The sequence below is a fragment of the Andrena cerasifolii genome, chromosome 13, assembly GCF_050908995.1.
Source record: "Andrena cerasifolii isolate SP2316 chromosome 13, iyAndCera1_principal, whole genome shotgun sequence".
In the NCBI taxonomy this organism is placed as follows: Eukaryota; Metazoa; Arthropoda; class Insecta; order Hymenoptera; family Andrenidae; genus Andrena; species Andrena cerasifolii.
In genome coordinates this window covers 7287220-7308813 of record NC_135130.1, presented here as the reverse complement: position 1 = coordinate 7308813, position 21594 = coordinate 7287220, and the positions used below count along the sequence as shown (strand labels likewise).

Below are 21594 nucleotides of genomic sequence, written 5' to 3'. Positions count from 1 at the left end.
CAACCAACTCGGATTGGATTCATTCCCCTGCCTCTCTTCCACGCTCGATCCACTTCGCTCTTATCGAGGGAGGGCTACAATCGTCGAAATCTAAGCCGACCAAGTCGACGGAGATGATCCACGGCCACGAACGCGCGCAAGCCCAACCAGTCGGTGAATTAATGCGTTACGTAAACAGGCTGGCAGCGAGCCAGGTGTCGAACTCTGCGTGGATGCAGTTCAACGAATGCAACGAGTGCAGAGCTGAGGAACTCTGCGAAATCCACGACAAACAATAGACGGTCCCCTTCGAAGCTTTCTACCAAACCGCGTTTCGATACGAAATAATTCCGGGGCCATTGTTGGGCCATTTTCTCAAATATAAAATTTAGATTTTCCGCAAGGCTTGCCTTCGTTCCAAACATGAAACTAACTAACACCTGTGCACAATTTCAGCCTATGCGGAAAATATTTGGAGGTCGCTGGGGTTAATCGTTTTTAGGGGCATGGGAAAAAGTTTCTGTCTGTTTTCCAATTAATGACTCTCCAGCTGACGTCCTTGTAGATTTGGGGATACGAGTGGAAGCCATTTTTATACCTGACACAAACACAACACTTTTTTAATCTATTAAGGAACAATATAAATCCTAATTTTTAAAAATAATCATAGCGACTTGTAAATATGCTTCATATGGGCCAGTTTTTGATGTACACGCTTCTTTTGGTGTAAGGAACACAAACAGTCTTGTGGAGAGCAACAAAGAATACAAAAAAAAATTTCCCATTAGGGAAAAAAAAGAATTTTCTGATGGGAAATTTTTTGTTGTATTCTTTGTTGCTCTCCAGAAGCCTGTCTTTCTTTCTTACACCAACAGAAGCTTGTATATTAAAAAACTGGCCCATAATCGAAGTATCCACTGTTCAATCTTTTATATTCAAAAGTCAAACTCAATCTTTTATATTTAAACAACGCAAAAGCAGGGTTCTGGAATAAACTACGCAGGATATATTATTTTAAAAAAGTATTACACTGCGTGTTTCATTTTTATTTTTAAGGAATAAAGTTTACTTAATCCTCTTTAAAAAAAAGGTTGAATTATCTGGTAATAGTGTACTAATTTTTTTAAAGCAAGCTCTCTTCTTTCTCGCCCTAGAAATAAATATTTTCAATTTGTTCTATAAAAGTTAAGAAAGTGCCATTGAGAATTTTTAACCAAACTCCAAACCACTCGAACGATTTTTTAAGCCGCTTCAAGCCGTGCAGATTTTAAGAATGAAAGTTTTAATCTCCTTTTGTCGCGTCGAAGTAGAGTAACGTCACAGTGGGAAAAGACAATGGGAAACAGACAGCGGAGAATGTGGCTTATGATCATCCCTCAAACTCAGGCCTGGCAGGAAGACAGTAATGAATGGCAAGAATGTGGCGCGAAGCGAATTCAGCTTCTTCCTCGTTCCAATTAAAACCCTCCACTCTTCGTATTACATTTTCACAACTATGTAAACGTTTAATATAGAATCACGCAATTACAGCCCGCAGTCAAACAGTCGATACAAAAATAACGGTACGTACTTCCGCTTTATTCGTGTACCTTAAACAGATTTCATTCGAGTAGAAATTTAATCAAAGAGCAATTGACTGGAATCAAATTTTATTAAAAATCAAAATTAAACGTGATCGATTTTTATTCGATTGAGAATTTGTTTGCAGGTTTGGAAAAAGTGCATTCGACTAAATTCTTATTCAAGGGTTAAGTTCAGCGTAGACTTGGAATTTATCTCGTCTATTTTCTCGCATTTTTCGATGGAGCACCGGTATTTGTTTCGATTTAACGTCAGCGAACGACTCGAGAAATATTGGTTCTACAGCCGCGCGAAAGTCCAAACGTCATGGGAAAATATTGCAACAAAATGCTGGAGTGACAGAAGTAAAAGCTAGAGGATACAGTAGATATAAAAGCACATAAATAACATTGACAACTGTGTAATATTTCCAGCAAATACTCCTATGCTCTCAGGCTTTCAATGCAAAGACAGTATTTCTGAAATAACTTTTTAATCGCAATTTCGACGATGCTATAGTGATAACCAAAAAATGTTTATCCCCTTTGATAACATTTCCACATGAAAGCTATTTCCATGAACCACGGCTTCGCTAAAAATTAATTTCTCTTAAGGGGTCATTCTGGTAATCACGCCGCAAAATTCGGCTACATTCAGCCTTTTTTTTCTCAGTGAATACAATCAATAACAATGTCAAACTTTTTTTTCATTTATTAAGCTACTTGTAGTGCGTACGGAACAATTTTTTAAATACACTTTTAATTGTGTTTTTTCAATGTTATCTGGAGTTGAAAATCGCGCCTTTGAAAAGAAGTACCTCCCTGGCGGGAGTGATTTAAGCTCACAGACTCATCTGAAAGAAAAAAACCAAGCTGATTCTTAATCACCATGAGTACCGCTATCGCAGGTGCCAGAATTATCCACGTAACTCAAAATTTAACAAAATTGCGCGCATTCAAACTTCAAGAATGGACAATTTCGAAATTTGAAGTTTGAATGCGCGCAATTTTATTAAATTTTGAGTTACGTGGATAATTCTGGCACCTGCGATAGCGGTACTCATAATGATTACGAATCAGTTTGGTTTTTTTCTTTCAGATGAGTCTGTGAGCTTAAATCACTCCCGCTAGGGAGGTGCTTCTTTTCAAAGGCGCGATTTTCAACTCCAGATAACATTGAAAAAACACAATGAAAAGTATATTTAAAAAATTGTTCCGTACACATTACAAGTAGCTTAATAAACGAAAAAAAGTTTGACATTGTTATTCGTTGTATTTACTGAGAAAAAAAAACCTGAATGTTGCGGCGTGATTACCAGAACGGCCCCTTAAAGACAATTACTCAAGCGTCCCTCGTAGCCGAGAATAAATTGCCAGGTCATTCGAAAGATGCCCATTGGCGTTAGAAATCTAATATCCGAAAGGGAGCGTGCAGCCAAGTGGCTTTTTATTATATTCCGACACCCTCCTCGCCGGTTTTCACCGCTGGCAGGGCGAAGACACAAATACTGGCGAAAGCTCGCTGGTAATATAATTGCCACGGCCAAATCTAATTACGCACTGTCGAGAAACCTCTATTGGAAAAGCTTCCCCCGGTCAATTAAACTTTAGATACAGACAATCCGCTGGAAACCTTCGCCCCATTACGTTTTATCGTTCATCGAGGAGGATCACGCGCAACTGCGCCTCCGTGTAACGTCGTCCTTCCTCCTCCGGGCGGCGAAAAGCTTCTCGCCATGCACGAGTTTGGCGAACTAACGCGTGTCAAGGTGAGAAATGGATGTCGAGCGCAGCGGTGGAGACGGGAAGGCCAAGCGGGGAGGGGGCGAAAAGAAGGGCTGGTATTATCCGGAATTCGATTAAGCCTCGCCGCGCAGACACAAATCTTGGCGATTTACGTTCGAAGGGTTTCTAAAGACGTAAACGGAGAGGCGATCAAGCAGCGTGACAACTAAATTCACGAGACGCTGCACCGAGTGCAAGCTTCGCTGGATCGATTCCCAGTTATGCGCTCTTTCTTCTCCTGTTTCGTTCGTGGCAAATGGTATTCGTGCAGGATGCTTGTGACGCGTGGCAGAAATTTTTACAGATTGACATATGAAGTGCGCAGGCGATGAGCGCACAGTGGTTTAAAATGCGATTCTAGCTTAGCAAAATTATTTGTGTTAGTATTTTTAGCCGACTTCAAAGAGCTTCTCGATTCGATGTGTTTGTATGTACTATGTTTGTCCGCGAATTTCTCCGTAACTACTGGACCGATTTTCGCGAAACTTGTTGCATTTGGTTCGGATTCGATCAACTTAAGTCAGGGAGAAGGAATTATCAAAATCGGTTCAGCAGTTTTGAAGTTACACCGAAAATAAGAAATCTGATTCATTGACCCACTTCGTTATTGTTATTATGAGCAGCTCTTTTTGTAGGCCTCCCCATATTTTTTTAAATAAATGTAGTTATACGACTTAAATTACTAAAAAGTAGAAAATAGGAAATTTGTAAAAAAATAAAACCGACTTCAAGAAAATAAAAATGCACCGAAAAGTAAAAAAATCAGTTTTTTTCTTATTTGATCTACGACTCTCAATATTTTTAAGTCGGCGTTAGATTTGCACTGTTCAAATGATGAGGCGCCGACATAAAACTATTGAGAGTTGTAGATTAAATAACGAAGAAAATGATTTTTTACTTTTTGCATTTTTATGTTTTCGAAGTCGGTTTTATTTTTTTCATAATTGTTTTCCCTTTAAGTATATATATGTACTAATAGTATTTATTCATTTATTATTTTTCATACTTCTTCTATTTATTTATGATTATTTTTCGCTTGCTTTTGTGGGTGAGCAAAAATACAGGTGCCTCGATGAAAGTTAATATTTCTAGATTATAATCAAGAAATGTATATAATGTACCTACATTGAATATAAATAGTGCGAATCGTTGGGAAGCGCTGAAATAATTAGTTTCTCCGGTACTTAAATAGATTCTCTTATAAATAGAATAGAATTTACGGACAACATTTACTGTTTTTTCTCCAGGTGATTGAGAAATTATTATTTTTCCTAAGGAAATATCCGAGTTCCAATAACCTGCAAATCCAGCAAAAGTTGCCCTTAAGCTCTATTAAGATTTTTCGCGCAGTGGCAAAAATCGACGAGCCCGCGTTTCTTAATTTCATTTCTGCTGGCGCTGGCGTGGGAAACGCGATACCCCGACGAAGGCTTTAGTTAACTGTTTCCCCCCGGGCTCCCCTCTTTTTTCATAGTTAATTCTTCTAATTCAGGGTTATGGGAATGATCGTGGGAGGTCACCAGTCACTGTATGCTGACGCAAGTCTACGAATTTCAACGGTGCCTCGCCAAAACACTTGCCAGCCACAGATTTCTCTGCGTCACATATGTCTGACTTTCAACATTTGCCAGAATGTTGCTTTGATATCGACAGCGAAATGCTGGAAAGTGTTTAACGTTTCCAAGACGACGCAAGAAGTTCACACCAATTATTTTTTTTTTTTTTTCAAATGAAAAGCTTCATTTTCGTAATAAACAATTAATTAGGGAATCAGGAACGATGCGGCGATTGGAATCTTCACCAGACTTGGCCAGAACTCGAAACAATACTGCTGATTGTAGCGAAAATGGTCCCTCCATTTGTAGCTGTGATTCTGTGCTCCTTGTGTTACAATTAACTTCGTATTGTGCGACAGTTAGACGCGCGGCGATGAAATACCATTCGATCGCGGCGAATTCGATCCTGCCGGGAAAAGTGTTCGCCATCTACGACGGCTGAATATTTCACGCAGACGCAGTTCCGCGAAGACCCGTAATACTGGAAGCCATAAATGCTCGCGGCAGTCGAAGTAAAATCGACCGGAAGGGGAGTAACGCTTCTTACGTCCACAGGATGTTTAGAAGATCGTCTACGCTCGGAGTGAAACGAGAATTTCGAAAATTCTCTTCTAAAGTTACCATTTGAAAAAGGGCCGCCCTTAAATTGCGTAAGGGTGATTTTAGCGATTTCGTGCTCCCTCCCACCCCCAGTATAAGAATCCGTGAGATTTGATATTACAACTCCCTCCTTACGTAATATTTTTAGCATTCAATTTTTCCAGTTATCAAAATTCTGTTAAAAGTTTGTATAATTCGTTTAACTCGGTTACGTGAAATTTAAACTAAAACTACTTTTCTGGAACAGTAATGATAGAATTTGTATTTATTAAAAATTAGGTGGAAAAATATTACTGAAGACGCTACCTGACTCTCCTTCCCCTCTGTAAGGAAACGTAAGAAATTCGTGACACCCTCCGCCCCCCAAAAAGCCTTACGGAATTTAAGGACGATCACAAACTTGCTAACTTCCAAATTTACGAATGCAATCTTTATGTAGAATGAAGGTTTATTTAATTTGATTTGGTAATGCTTAAGTGGGGGTGGTAAAATTTTGAATTTCACTGAAAATATAATTAATTTAGTTTATTGGGGGGTAGATTAAATTTACCTGTATTTTATGTAGAATGAAGATTTATTTAATTTGATTTGATAATGCTTAAGTGGGGGTGGTCAAATTTTGAATTTCACTAAAAATGCTCGTCTTAACGAATTGCTTACATCTTGACAGTATTGTGCAGATTAACCCTTCGTGGTCACACGGGGTTCACTGTAGTTACCAATTTCGTAGTTTTGAATCTTTTAACTTCTGAGTGATAATTCGTACATCTGTAATACTCTAATAGTCCTTTTCTAGAAATGTAGGTTTTGATATGATGAAATTTGTATTTGAGAAAATAGTTGTGGATAAAGGCGATTTTTTTTTAAATTCGCCAAATTTTTAAGTTTCATTATTAAGGTCTAAAAATTTGCAGAAATATTGACAAAGACATGTCCCGGGTTGCGCTACATCCTGTCTGGCCGTGAGAGGTCGAATAACATGGCAGGCTTTTGGAATTTAATTTGCTTGCTTAAAAGCAGAAAAAGTTTGTGAAACCAGAGGAATCGTTTCAATTACGCGACGCGCTGCAGCGAGTGCAATTTTCCTGGCTATAGGGGTTCATTTTTATTATCGACATAACGCTTGAATACCCCTCTGTCAATAATTCCACGAATGAAATTTGTAACAATTTTTATTACACTGAAAATTGACTAGGTACTTACTGCGAAGCCTATTGCAAAGTTCAGCTTACTTTCTCTTCAAACTCCATTATTAGTGAACTGGTAAAGAGTAACGAACTGAAAATAACTCCAAACTGTGAATCGAACTGTCATTAATTTTTTAACCCCTTAAGACTTTATGTTTTATGTATTGCATTGGTTTATTAGAATTTTTATATTTCTCTCCACCATGTACGAACGTAATATTACGTAGTTGGATTTAACACGTATAATTTCTTATGGCCTATATGTATATACAAAAATTAAAGCTTTAAAAACTAAAGGGTACCACACGTTTTTGATGTTTTTATAAAATTCAGTGAACTGTTAAGGCGTTAAGCCGGTTAAGTGGTTACATCCACCTAGAGGTCCGGAAAAAACACACAAGTTCAGGAATTTTTTTTGGGAAAAGTACAAGTGCAAATCAAACACAATGCTTTTCTACTAACAAATACATCCTTTAACTATATTATTCTAAATTTTCTTGAGATATTGTTATTAACTAAAGGAGATATCGGCTTGGATATGTGTCTTGTTTTTTAACCATTAACTGGTGGACCTTCCCTAGGCCAAACGATGCATCTGAAAGCAAAAATTCAAATAGATTTTAAAAATAAATAACTTGCAGAAGTACCTGACGTTCTCCGAATTTTAATATTGTTAAAAGATGTATCTTTTAGTAGAAAAACATTGTGTATGATTTTCACTTATACTTTTCCCCCAAAAAATTCCTGAACTTGTATGCTCTTTCCGGACCTCTAGGTGGATGCAACTCCTTAATAGATGCTTTAATGATAGGATTCCATTGAAGACAAGACTTCTACTCAGAATCGTACGTCCACCTAATTACTCTCGACTTCTCCCAGCCTTTTCGTGTTCAATCAAATTCCCATGCTTTCCAATATCGAAGCTACCCCTCGTTCAGCGAGACCTGGATAAATGAAGGGGATGTAAAATTCGTGGCGCATTATTTTTCGCAGTCAAGATAATGGACGGCCCTTAAACGCTGCCAGGAAAAAAAATCGTGCCCGCTTTCGATGTTTCGCTTGGGTACACCGTGTATCATGTTTAATCCAAGTTATAAATAGCGAGCCACAGACCGGCGAGCTTCCATATTTCTATTTTGGATACACGAATATTGTTCGATAGATGGAGATTCTACAGGGCTCGGACATTTTCGCGCTCTAACCGTCGGTTTTTCGTTTCGCTTCCGTGCGGATCGAACCCAACCTTTAAATTGTTTATGGTGCGCGCATACGCAGGGATGGGGTGTAAAGTTTACCTTACAAGATACATGGAATATTTACTCGAGTAATACGGAAGCTGTGCCTCCATTTCGGCTACAAATGTTGACCCAGATTTACAGAATTTTCATTTGCACCGCATGTTTACGGAGTCGATGTACCGTGTGACTCGATGGTTGGATGTGTAGCCAAAAACGGGGTGGTTTCGTGCGCGAAAATAATTGTCCACGTTAGTCCCTGTTTTCGCGAGGGAGCGCGTAAATATTAATGATAAAGGAAAACGTAGAAGTACCGTGCTAATTAAATAAACGATGCATACAGGTGTAAGGAATTAAGGGGTTACATTTGACCGCGGCGAAAATGAATGATTTTAGGATTTTTTTAGGGGTTTTATTTTACAAAATAAAATAAAATACTTATTACACGTGATTTATTAGTCCATAAAGTACTCGAAGAAAATTATTTACTATAATTTCTGTATTAAATTATTTATGACTTTTGGGGTTCTTTAGATTAATGCAGAAAAATGGGCAGCCTCCTTTAAACATCCATGGATCTGAAAAATAAAATGATATTCTTGTGAAATAATGTTGCCATTGTGGGCTGACCAGGGGCTTTACCAAAAGTAAAACTTCCATCAAAAGAAAAAAAGTACCCATTTCTGGATTCATTGTCTAAATTAAGGGGTTACCTTGACCAGGTCAAGAAATTTCGCATCTTTGGGAATTTATTTCTAAGCGACAAAAACACTTTTATCGATAAAATTTTTCAATGAAGATAGAGACATCTTTGAATAATATATATATATTTTTTTCAAATATCAAAACATTCCGAAAACTTTAAATGCGTAATTTGAGTAAAACTCTATGAATTTTTATACAATTTTTTACAGATGTTCTTAAATGTATTCTCTACAGTCTACTTTGAAGCAAACAGCTTCGTGGTTTCGAGAAAAGCGCATCTAAAGTTTCCGGAATGTTTTGATATTTGAAAAAAATTGTATATATTATTCAAAGATGTCTCTGTCGTTAATAAAAAAATTGTATCGATAAGTGTTTTTGTCACTCACAAGGAAACACCGCGAACTCACCGATTGCAACGCAACTTTGTGGGTTTATATAGTGACTGAAGACGAGAACAACGGTGTGTTTCATTCGGGCCCTATCGCCTTTTAAGGGACTGAAACCTAACCTCAAAGTCAAATAGGCACTTCCACTTTTTCGCGTATAACTCCCTAACTACAACAGAGGGAAGAAAATGTTTCAAACAAAAGTTTAATGGCGCAATGAGTACTGCAAACTTGCGTTAACAGAATTTTGAAAAGAGTTTTAAAAAAAAAATACCACAACGAAAAAAAAATTTTTTCAAAATTTTGTTAACGCAAGTTTGCAGAGCTCAGTTCACCATTAAACTTTTGTTTGAAACATTTTTTTCTGTCTATTGTAATTTAGGAGTTATACGCGGAAAAGTGTAAGCGCTTATTTGACTTTGAGGTTAGTTTTCACCCTCTTGAGTAATTATAAACCCACAAAGTTGCGTTCCAATCGGTGAGTAAGGGTTCGCGGTGTTCCCTTGTTAGAAATAAATTCCCAAAGACGCGATATTTCTTGACCTGGCCAAGGTGTTCTAACCCCTTAAGGTAGATCCAAAAAATTCTGAAATTGGAAGAAAATAACACAACTACTATTTGTCTATAACCGAGTACCGCAGAATGGGTTTGCTCGTTGCTTTCTATAGCCTCCTAAAAATCTAAGTTTCCACCTTGGCAGGGAATATGTTAACAGACCATTCCGCCGTGGAAGTATCAATTTGGAAGCTCGTTTCGACCATCTTTGACAACCCTTTCGCCACGGAACCCATGGAAACTGTGGCAAAACGAAAATCGCTGTTTCAGTAACGGTGCAAGCAGAGAGCGCGGGGGTGATACCGCGCAAGTTCACGAGGTTCCTGATATCCAGCGACTCGGAAAGCGAAAGCGAGACCGCGGACAGCGGTGTTTTCGACCTCCAGGACGAGGCTCTGTCGAGGTACTCCGAAAGCTGCCCTAACGCTGTGGTGGAGACGTCCAAGGTGCCGAAGGAGGAGGTCTCCGTGGCCTGGACCAGCCCTTCCGAAGGTAGCGGTTGCATATTTATCAGGTGAAGGGATACTTTTAATAGCAAGCATGAAAGTGAGCGTTTTACTTTCGATACTCCCACTCCGAGCGTCGAGAAACGATATTCTTCCCTCGGAATTTTGAATACGCGCGTTATTGCCAAGGGAATTTGTGGGTGAGCCCCGTTACAAGGTAAAACTAACAGGGAGAGAACGAAAACAATGCCGTCCAATTTTCCAATTCCATTAATTTGATTAACATTTTTCTGATAATGCCACTTTTTCAGTGCCTAGGTAACTAGTGCGTTAAAAAATGTCGAGCTTATTAATTCTTAGAGGATGCGGGGTCCTATGGGCCCCGGCGGCGAACCTTTTTATATTTTAAAATTTGTGTTTTATTTATCGAACTGCTGACGTGCGATTTTTAATAAGGAGGAACAATTACTAGAAAATGAGTCATTGCAGGATTTTATTGAGACAAGTTTGAAGACCGACGTAGAATTCCATAGGAATGAACTCATAACGTAACAGACACGTTGTCGCAGGTGCAGCAAAAGCTGGCAAAAAATATTTTAGTATATCGAACCACAAAAGAATTATTTTAGAATAATATACGGATATTAATACCACCTGCAAATCATTGACGTGCAAGCAAAGTATATATCCAGCTGCTTATATTTCTCCCCTTTTATCAATATCACTTCTATGCGAGAATAGGAATTTTAGATAGTAGTAGTATGATTTTATTGAATTTCCCTTAGGGTTGCAAGTAAAACTCTTTCCACCTCTCTCCTCTCCTGTACATTCTTAACTTAACTTACTTCTAATTCTTAATCTACTCCTCCGCTCCCTCTCTTCCCCTCACTCCCTCTCTCTCTCTCTCTCTCCACTCGCTCGCCTCCGCCACCTACCCCTCTCTTACCCTACGCTTAAACTAGTCTTATCCTAACGCTTTCGCCTCTTAATTCTACGTTTTTCGCCCTTGCCTCCGCTCGCACCCTTCGACTTCCATTTCCACTCTTTCACTCCACTCCTTCTTTCGTTCCTTCCTACCTTCAACCCTCCCTCCTCCCCCGTTCCTTCTTCCCCTTCTCTCTCCTCTTTCCCTCTAACCTCTTCATCCACTCCTCTCCCTTACCTCCTTCGTCCAAGATTTCCCTTATCTTTTCCCCGACCTCGCTTTCATCTCCTTCATCCCCTGTACATCTTTCCAGCACGTGCTCCCACGTCTCTTCTTCCCCTCCACACATCCTGCATCTCCTCTCCTCCTCCCAATACCTTCCCCCCTCATCTCCTTCCCCAGCCTGAACCTTGCTATCCTCCCATACCTCGCTTCGCCCCATCCTGCAGAATTTTAGACAGTAACAAGATCGAAATCTAATTTAATATAAAAAGAGTCCCATCGACATTGCCCTCTTCTACTTTCACACCGTCTTTTTCCCTGCAACTCATGATAACACATTTATTACAGCTTCCCCATATTCACATATCGACAAAGCAATAAAATTATCGTTTCGTTCGCAGCTCGGTCGAAAAATGGCCATTTCGTTCTCTTTTGAATCTGCAATATCGAATAATAAAAACGATCTACCTCCCCGTTAGAATATTACCGTTCGATTGTGTGAAATACTCGATTATTCGAACAACAGCGTTCACTGATCAGATCGGATAATCTATCGGATCAATAACGCGAGCCCCCTCGCCTCCTTTTACTTCTTTCATGGACCGCAGGACAACGATACTGGAGACGCCGGATACGTGGTACATAGACGATCCCAGCTTGTCCGTGAAGATCTGTCAGGACTCGAAAGCAGAGGCTGACGATCAGGGCCCAGTGCTGCAGGAGTGTTGCGCCTGCGACGAGGCCAAGTACGAGGTCACTTTCGAGGGACTTTGGTCGAGGAACACCCACCCCAAGGCACGTAACACCTGTGCAAATAAAATCGATTGACAGACATGCATGGGACAGCTATCGAGCTTTGTAAAATATTATAGAACTAGCTTTACTACTCGGCTTCGCCTGAAATTTAGATTCTGATTTTATAAAAAAAAAAAATTTATTGTTTTTTGGTGAAAATAGTCACATTCGTCTGGATTAGTCAAAGTGAGCTGAGGCACATTTCGTTATTCCAGAGTTTATCCTTGGAAAGTTTTTAGGCGACAGTCAAACACAAACGTATAGAAGCTTTCTGCTTTATATATTAAGATTTATAAAGTATTATAGAAGAGGAGAATTGAAGCAATTCCCCTCGAACTCTCGAGCATACTATATTTTTTTTTTATTTTTTATTTTCATTAAAAAAAAACTTTTAAAGACTACTGCGCGATAATTGTCAGAAAATGCTGGGAGATTCATAATTAAAACTGAAAATTTTCTATAGCAATAAATTAGCTCAAAAACTAAAAATCGCTGTAACAATAAAATTCAGAGATACTCTGGTCAAGAAATGTTGAATTATACAAAAAGGCACCTTGTTATATAATTCCTAATTTCTTGACCAGAGTATCTTTGAATTTTATTGTTTTTTAGTTAATTTATCGAGAGTTCGAAGGGAATTGTTTCAATTCTCTGTCGAATTTTTCGTTCGATATAAGAAGCCACGCTACTGCTTTATTAATGTCGATTTCGTGAACGGAAGTGGGGTAGCTGATGGCGTGAAAGTGGATCGGAAGAAAGTTCGACGGAACTTTTTCGAAACTACTGGCCCTGTACAGTTCGGAAATTCTGTCGGGAAGAAATTGCACTGACCATGTTCGTTCGAAAGGCCCTCGAGTCGAGGCAAGAATTTATAACGAATTCGCCGCTTTCGTCTGCGGTTGTTAAATAAGTACGATTCTAACGAAACTAAAAATTTCCTTGATCAAAAATAACAGAAATATATTTCAGTATTTTTGGTTTAATTCTCCACCTGATCATACATATTTAAAATTAAATTCTTCGTAAAAAGAAAGTGCGCTTGATTCGCGGAGATAAGAAGCTACGTGAATTTTTGAAAATTTTATAAAACGCGAGGTATCGCAATTCTTCTTAAAATTCGCTAAGAACCAGTCTCCGTTAAACTTTAAAATACTCTACCCTGTAAATTTTGAAAGTTTCTACAAAGGTAATTAATTACCCTTAAAGCGTCGTTCATCTCGAGAATCTTATTTAAGAAACTTCACTGAGCACGATTTTCTTTCATCTTTAAACAGGATTTTCCTAGCAAGGGATGGCTGATTCGGTTCTCAGACGTGATTGGAGCCTCGCACACAGTCGATTACAGGTTTTGGAAATACAACGGCATGGCGAGCACCGGTTTGCAACAAGTAGCTGAGCTTGGGTCGACGAGGAAATTGGAATCAGAATTAAAAGAGCAAGTAAATAAGCCCGCTAAATTTATTTACTTCGTTTCCATAAATTCTGACGAAACCCTTAAATCACCGACGGTAATTCGAAAAATGTAATCTAGATTCTGAGAGTCTGAAAGGGGGCGGCTCTTTTCTCTTCCCTTCGCCCGCACATTTTTAGCTTCAGTCTTTTCCAAAAGAGGCGGGCCGGATTAATATTGATGGTAGTGGTTAAATATTTATGCAGTCACGTTTTACATCCTCCTAGAGCGAGCACATCCGGACGATAATCAAAGCCAGGGGGATAAGTTACCCCAACGTTACTGGCAAAACCTTCGCAGTCTTCCGCGTGGACAGGAAACATCATCTGATGTCCCTGGTCTCCATGCTTGGTGAGTCGTGCTCTGATATTTGTCAATTCGTATACTCAGATTTTCGCGATGAGATTTATAAGTTTATGAAATAAAAAAAAAAGAAAATTAACGATTCGAAGTAAGAAGACCGAGTAGTGAAAAAAATGGAATATAAAATAAATACACGATATTAGGTGGAAAATAAAAAATAAACATACTCCAGCAACTTCCTTCGGATTTGTTACATGCTTTTAATGCATTATTATACAATTTCATTGAACTCACGAACTTAGCATATTTTTTTTAGACCCTTCACCTGATTGGATAGTCGGCGTTTCCGGGCTGGAGTTGTGCCTCGAAAATCGCTCCTGGATAGAGCACAAGGAGCTTAATCTTTACCCTTACGATGTTGGGACTGACAGCGGAATCACCTACTTAGTAAGTGCAATATTTTCTCAAATACGCTTTTCATAAGAAAGCCTCCTTTTTCCTGGGCGTTCCATCATTTGCGAAGGTTAATCAAGCATTAACTAGATACCCGAACAAATTAAACATTTGCATCCAGATTAATTGGCAATTCAGTTCTCTGTGACTTGCTCTTCGAATCTTAACAGTTGAATTAAGAAGTATATTAAAAAATGTTTATGTTAAACGAGTTTACTAACAATGCACTAAAAACTAAAAAATAATTAATTTCTTGTACTACAATTTCGTTGGTGATATGTGACTTTAAATAAAATCATACAAACGCTGTGATTATCCTGTAGAATTGTTCAAAACAATTGTTAAAAAAAGGATAATCACAGTTTGTATGATTTTATTTAAAGTCACATATCACCATCGGAATTTTCGTACAAGAAAATAATTATTTTTTAGTACATTTTTAGTAAAATCGTTTGACACAAATTAGTGTTCTATATTTTTTTATTTTCTAGTTTTTACTGTTTGTGATTTTTTCATTGTTTTTATCTTTTTCTAGTTTTTAGTGTTTGTGGATTTTTTTATACATTTCTGTTTATATTTAGTTGTATTTTTTAATTTTTTTTAATATTGTATCGTCATCCCAACTACACACGCCTGTAAATTTCCAAGACAATCAGATTAGTGGAAGTGGGTGTTTAATTAAGTTGTTGGATTTGAACTATACACTCGACAAACGAGCACCAAACATACAGAGGATCGAGGCTAATTAAAATCACTTAAAAACAATTATTGATCACACGATGACTTCAAACTTAAATGAAGTTTATTTACATTCTCACAGACAAACACATTTACGCACAACTGTCTCAGCAACATATTCCATTTGACAAGTGAACAATTCCTTCCCCAAACAGTAGATCCCTCGTTCTAAAAATCATTCACTTGAGGCCCCAGTTGCGTCGCCAAGAAAAGTCCTTGCGAGCAGGAAAAGCGAGTCCCTGTGAAAGTTGGATGGAAAAGGGGAACATTTTGCCTGGCAAAAAAAATAAAATAAAGTGGCTCCATCGATTGCATCGAGTTGGCAGAACAATATGAGCTTCAGCTGTCGGGCACAGAGCGTAGCATAATAAATTCGACGGGAGGTTTCGTCCCTAACAATTGACAATAGGGCTGCGGGATGCGGGAAAATCGCTGACGACGTCGAGGTAAACGTGGCCCTCGACACTTTTCCGGCGCGGCGAGAATTTTCCTCGTCGCGACGCCTTCCGTTTCCGGGGGTGCGCCCTTTCGCAGTTGGCGACCCCGCGATCGGCGAAAAGAGCGAAAAGCACGGTCGAGATCGCGAATATTATTTAACCTGGGGAGGGTCAGCTAACTGGTGCACTGTGAATTTAACTTGAATGTTATTCGACTAATCCGTTTTAAAGCGAAGTCGCCTTTGATGGCTTTCAAACACCCGATTTTTTACCCTTGGACAGCAGACGTATGAAAAATCGAGTAGGTATATAAGGGACATTTGGGGCCATTTTTTTATGCACCTTTCAGAGTAAGCTTGTATGCTGGATTTTCATGTTTTTTTTTTATTTGACATTGCTGTGTTCGTGAAACTATGCTAATGGGAAGTAAGACGAGTAGTTTGATGCATGGGGTGGGTCAAAATGGACCCTGTATCCGCCAGGCAGAAGTTAAAGTGACCCTAGGGTGTGTCGATTTTGTGGGTAAATTTAAAGCTTTTGAAAATTTTATAATGGCTAGTGACAAAGTAATGCTGTTTTTAATCCTGTATCTGAAACTATCTTCAGAAATTGATTTGAGCGAGGTTTAGCTAGAGTTGGAAAAAATGCAATCTAATTACAACTTACAAATTACAAAATGTAATGTAATTACAACTTACAAATACAATTAAAATGTAATTGTGTAGTTGATTGCATTTTAATCGTATTTGTAAGTTGTAGTTAGATTACATTTTGCCCAACTCTGGGTTTAGCTACTTCAAATTGCAGTTGAAAAAAGTGAGAATTAAGTAAGATTTAACTACAAATTACATATTCATATATTGCTTAAAGTGAGTAAAAAATACGTGGAAATTAGTATTCATTACATTCACGTGAAAATGTATGGAAATGTGTATTTATTACAAAATGAAAATATATGTAACCTTAGCAACAGATCTAGCCACACGTCACCTATGTAGTAAATTTAATGCTATTTAACAAAGTCCACCAAAGAAGCAATAATTAGTTTGCTTCTGTCGCGGTTCATAATCTCAATTATCAAATTTTTTCTCACTAATTTACGTATTTTTCTATAATTTCAAATGAAATTCCAATTAGCTAAATAATGTGTTACACAAAATTTAAAGGCACTGGTTAATTTTAAACCTGAAATTCTACTGTTTTTCCACCAGTCGTTTTTAAAATTAAAACATTGAAAAAATTGACACACCCTACTAAGTATCCTCGTTTGTTGCATGTTTGAGGGTGATCTTTAAGATTGAAAATAAAAAGAATTACGAGACCGAGGAATTTAAAACTACCCGCATATATTTATCCCTGCTTCAAGAAGGTACAGAATTTTTTTATTTAATTATTCCTAGTGTCTGTATAATTATCTACTGCTGTCTGCAATGTACCCAAAGCAATTAGTAACTGGTATTTGACTGTGCACAAGTCCAACAAAGTATTTGTTTAAATTACCTGCGGCTACCACCCCCAGAATAAAACAAATATGACTTATTTTTCATGAATTTTTCGTGTTCCAAAGGTAGCGAAGGAGAAGTCATTGTGGGTATCGACTTAATATACCGTACATGTGTGTAAATACCGAAGTCCATTGGTTAATCCATCGCTGAGATACCTCGAAATCCAATTTAATACTGGCCTTCGGTTCGATTATACATTTAACATAACACAGCGGCAAGAACAGCTTACCTATATCGGCAACAGCTGCCTCATATTTATCTGAAAGTTAGAAGACTTTTTAAAGGAATGAGGCCACAATTGGGTGGAGAAGACGCAGCAGGCTAGGATTAAGCGACGTCATAAAAATTGGATGTTCCCCAAAGTCTGCTCGCATGCCCCCAAAATACCAGAAGAAAATTCCAGAAGCACTATTACAAGCCGGGTTTATGTCCCCTGGAGCTCCTCAGCCACCAATCTTCTGTTCCATCCTGTCCCATCGAACCCCCCAAAGTTATACATAGAGACCACGTCGCGAAGTTCTCCGAGATCGTTTCACGTGTACCTGGGCCCTCGGACGGAATCCTATCGGGATCCGAGCTATAAACTGTATCGAAATAAGAATTGCCCGCGTTCTCGCAGTCGCCAGATTCGCCGTCGGAGCCGCAGGAGCCCATTCGACTCATAACTTCCTCCTACCCGGACGACTCGAGGTCACCCTTTTACGACCCCGCCGGCCTGGACATGAAACCCCTCGCCAAGCTTTACTTGAACCGGCAGAGGCTTTACGAGAAGACGTGCGACGACGCGCCAGGAGACGCGGTTGACACAGGTGCTCCACCAGCTGGCAGTAGTCGCAAAAACAGCAAGTATTGCTTCTCTATTTAGACCTTCTTTTTATTTCGCGACCGTGATCGTGGGGGCCGGATTTTCGCGGAGGAGACTCTTGATTTTTAACTGAGCCACCCCTTGGACAGATGCGCATTCAGCGTGCTTAAAGGGTAACGCCACGATGGTAGGAGAAAAGTGGTGCGATAAGGTCGTCCTTAAGTTACGTCAGGCTTTTTGGCGAGTTTCAGGAGTCAAGTAGCGTCTTACGTAATGTTTTTTAATCTAATTTTCAATAAATACACGTTCTATCAGTAATGTTTGAGGAAAGTAGTTTTAGTTTAAATTTCACGAGACCGAGTTAAGGGGGTAGCTCACCCTCGATATCCCTAAAACAGGCCTTTTTTCAAACGTAAATTGTCAAGTGATAAATTACAGTAGAGGGAATGTCTTTTTTTAGTTGGAATCGTTGTTCTATCAGCTTTAACACAAAAAAAGAACAGTCTAAATATCTGTATGCACATAAAAGTTGTGAGTAAAAACGTAAAGGCGTGTACGCGGTGCACCGTTTGATGGTGAACAGAAAATCTCGAAAACCGCTCCAACTATTGCGATGAAAATTTAACGACAGATGCAAAAAACCATTCCCTACGATGTGTTGGTAGCAGATTTTCCAGATAAATTCTTTAAAAAAAGATACAATTTTTTTTTCATACAAGAAATCGATAGACTCGTATTTTTCAACATAAAAATTGTATTATTTTTTTTCGAAAGTCTGCACTCGACTGGAAATCTGCATCGTGGGGAATAGTTTCCTAAAAAGCTTAGGCACCTAACTTTGAGGGTGATTTTAAAGAAATTCATGAAGTTTATTAAAAATTAACGTAAGGCTCTTATAATGTGTATGAAAAAAAGCAAAAATTGTGTTACACGTTGCCTGATTATTGATTATCATATCATTTTTGACAAATTGACACGTATTGCCTAACACGGATAACGTGGAGGTGTTTTTGAGTGACGAGTTATATTTTCGTCGGCAGTTAACACGATAAAAAAAAAAAATTATTACCTTTTTTGTGGTCTCCACGTCATGGTCTGTTTGCTTAATCGCTGTGAGGGATTTTCAAGCTGACTGTATTAATGGAAATGGAGGTAAATGAAGCTTTAAAGTAGTCTCTAATTTGGCAGTGCTTGTGCTCGGTTTTATTTGTTCAAATTAGATGTTTAATGAGGTCTGACTTAAAGCAAAATAGCTGCAATCGAAAATTGATCACTTCGTGGCTATGGGATTAGATTTTAGAAGATTGCTATATTTTCCTTTTATTTTTAGATGAAATTGCTGTTATTTTATAGTAGATACTCATTTGTAGGCTCCTTTACTCTTTTGGTGCTTTTGAACTTCGAAACTTACAAGGGAAGATCCCGAACCTGGAAATTCCAAAAATTCTGAAACTTTGCGAATACGTAGAGGATTTCCTCCTGATTACAGCGCAATTTTCATTTGCTGCCCAAATTCACCCTAAGGGTGTGTAATTCACCCCTGAAAATCCGGCTGTTTTCCGACTTTGTGTTATAACTCGCGAACTGTAAAATAATTTTCTTACCAAACGCTAGATCTAATTAAAAGAAGCGACATTTGAAACTGTTTTCCAACCTCTTACAGTTCGCGAGTTATAACACAAAGTAGAAACTAGCCGAATTTTTAGGGGTTCAGAATTTCACCCCTTCGAGTGAATTTGGGCAGCAAACAAAAATTGTGTTGTAATCAGGAGGAAATCCCCTACATATTCACGAAATTTAAAAATTTTTTGAATTTCCCTGTTCGGGATCCCTTGCTAGCAAAATCAATGGTATGCATATGTCGATGTTAGTAAAAACATTTACTCCGAAAAATGAGGAAAAATCGTGGCTTCAAAGAGCTTTAACAATATCGAAAATGGACGTTAAACCTAGCGAACCTGAATACTTGTTACTTTGTACTTACTTTTGCAAACGTGTGCTTCATTCGCTTAGCTCGAGTATGACGACCTATACGTAACTTGAACACGTTATAAGAAAATACACCGAACGTGCTCAGTACTCGATTCTTCGTTTCTCGTTTTTGTATGCTGCCTGCGAGAAGGTAGTTAATGCACAAGGTAGATTTTAATTAGCTTTTTTATTCGGACACTGCGCTTTCACGTTACACTTGCCCTCGTATACTTTGCAATACAATTTCTGCATATTATAACAGGTCACTGCTTGGCCGCTAGAACCGGATACATTAAAGAACAGAACGCATACCGACATCCTTGCATAAGATTTACCTTCTCCCTTTACACAATCACTGAGAATTTCCTTCTCAAGGAAAGGAAATTCATTCCTCTACAAAATAATGGAATATCCACAGCAGTAGAATTTTTATTCGACTGGAATCGGCTGCAGTGTTCTTAAAAATATTTCTGACCAATTATATCAACCCTTAACTGGTATCCTGGGGTCAGTCATGACCCCAAGCACGCAAGGTTCGCTGCAAAATATTTGGTTGTCTAAGTTTGCAAACTGAATTTCTAATTAATTCGATCATAATAGTTTAACTTTCTACGTATCTATTATTTTATACATTACCTACGAACAAAATAGGTATTCATAGAGGTTCATCTAATGTCGACTTTACAAATTTCTGTGTCCTTTTTTATTTGGGGTCTGTCACGACCCCGAGATAACAGTTACGTTTGAAAGAACAGTATACCGGTTAAGGGTTAAAACGTTCATAAATCTTATCAAACATTCTGCGATCGTTTAATCCATTAAATGTGCTCCAGGCTCTCAAGAAACGTTCAGGTTACTTTCAAAGTGGAATTTCCATGTCAAAGCGCGCGCTGTTAAGGGTCCTTAAAATTAAATGAGTAAATGGCCTTAATCCACGCGGTATTAAAACATTTATGAATCTTCTTGGCGGTAACATTCTGCGGGCTGTGCGCAGCAACACCCTCGTGTTTCCCTATCGCGAAGCCCTTGTCAGTGGCGTTGACAAGCCGTGTAATTTCTGACTTGTACGTACGCAGAGGCCTGCAGGGTGACTTCGTGGGGCCCTTGGAGTGCTTGCTCCGTGACGTGCGGGCGTGGCAGCCAGCTGAGGCAAAGGCGTTACAGGGACGAAACCGCTGCGATGCAGAATAAGTGCGACACCTCGCTGACTGACAGGGCGACGTGCTACGGGAAGAGTCTCCACTGGTAATCGCTAGCATTTTACGAGAGCCTAATCATTCACCTAATCGAGATATTATTGAACATTGAATTAACTCCCCCGAAACCAGCACTTTGCATGCGAGAATTGCCATGTTTGTTCGAACTCCTTCTCCCACATAAATGCGACTTTTTTATATTTTTCTTCGACTCTCGGAAGGTGTTACTTCAGGAATAAGGAAGAGTAAGATTAGGAAATGCTAATTTGAAGTTCGTAGATTTGCTGAGACTTCAGCTCGAGCATTTGAGACCCCTGAAATTCCGATAGATGTGGAACTTGTTCGTCAGGAATTGCTCCTGATCATTAACCGATTTTAACGAGCCCCGGCATTGTGCCGACGCAGTGAAGCTTGATGCGGTGCTGGCCAGCTCGTTAAAATCCTAGAAAACTCGCGCCGGCGGAAAGTGTTCGAATGCCGACCGTGTCGAGATGCCGGCGCTCGGATGACGATGATATGCCGAGTGAAATGCAGACGGGGCAACGCGCCGAGCGATCCCACGCGGAATTCCCGAAGCTTCTCGACAGCTCGCGAGCCCTCTGCCGCGAAAGAGGGCTAATCTGCGCGACGAAGTACCATCGAAGTGGATGGAACTTCTGTGCTTCTCCATTAACCCCTTAACGACACCATGTTTGCTTGCTGTGCTAGTTCAACCTGGTCTGAATGCTGTTTTTACTGTAATTAAAGGAATTTTTGTACGAGGAATTTGATGTGGCTAGAGCAGAGCCTCTGTGTGGGATA

General features: G+C 39.0%; 2 protein-coding genes across 9 annotated transcripts in view; one reads left to right on the top strand and one right to left on the bottom strand.

Annotated features, from left to right (window-relative positions):
• Positions 1-21594, bottom strand: part of Pasha (microprocessor complex subunit partner of drosha) — a 180805-nt gene that overhangs the window by 119576 nt on the left and 39635 nt on the right. The gene's annotated exons all lie outside the window — the stretch shown is intronic.
• LOC143375939 (spondin-1) overlaps positions 1-21594 on the top strand; it is a 45500-nt gene that overhangs the window by 11447 nt on the left and 12459 nt on the right. For 5 of the 8 annotated variants that reach the window (XM_076825614.1, XM_076825619.1, XM_076825618.1 and 2 more), the window contains exons 3-9: positions 9818-10061; positions 11749-11935; positions 13210-13374; positions 13613-13736; positions 14005-14135; positions 17441-17663; positions 20674-20842. In XM_076825614.1, coding sequence (XP_076681729.1) covers positions 9818-10061; positions 11749-11935; positions 13210-13374; positions 13613-13736; positions 14005-14135; positions 17441-17663; positions 20674-20842 — 1243 coding nt within the window. The remainder of the gene's footprint in view (positions 1-9817; positions 10062-11748; positions 11936-13209; positions 13375-13612; positions 13737-14004; positions 14136-17440; positions 17664-20673; positions 20843-21594) is intronic. The other 3 variants (XM_076825620.1, XM_076825617.1, XM_076825616.1) reach the window with 1 other exon arrangement.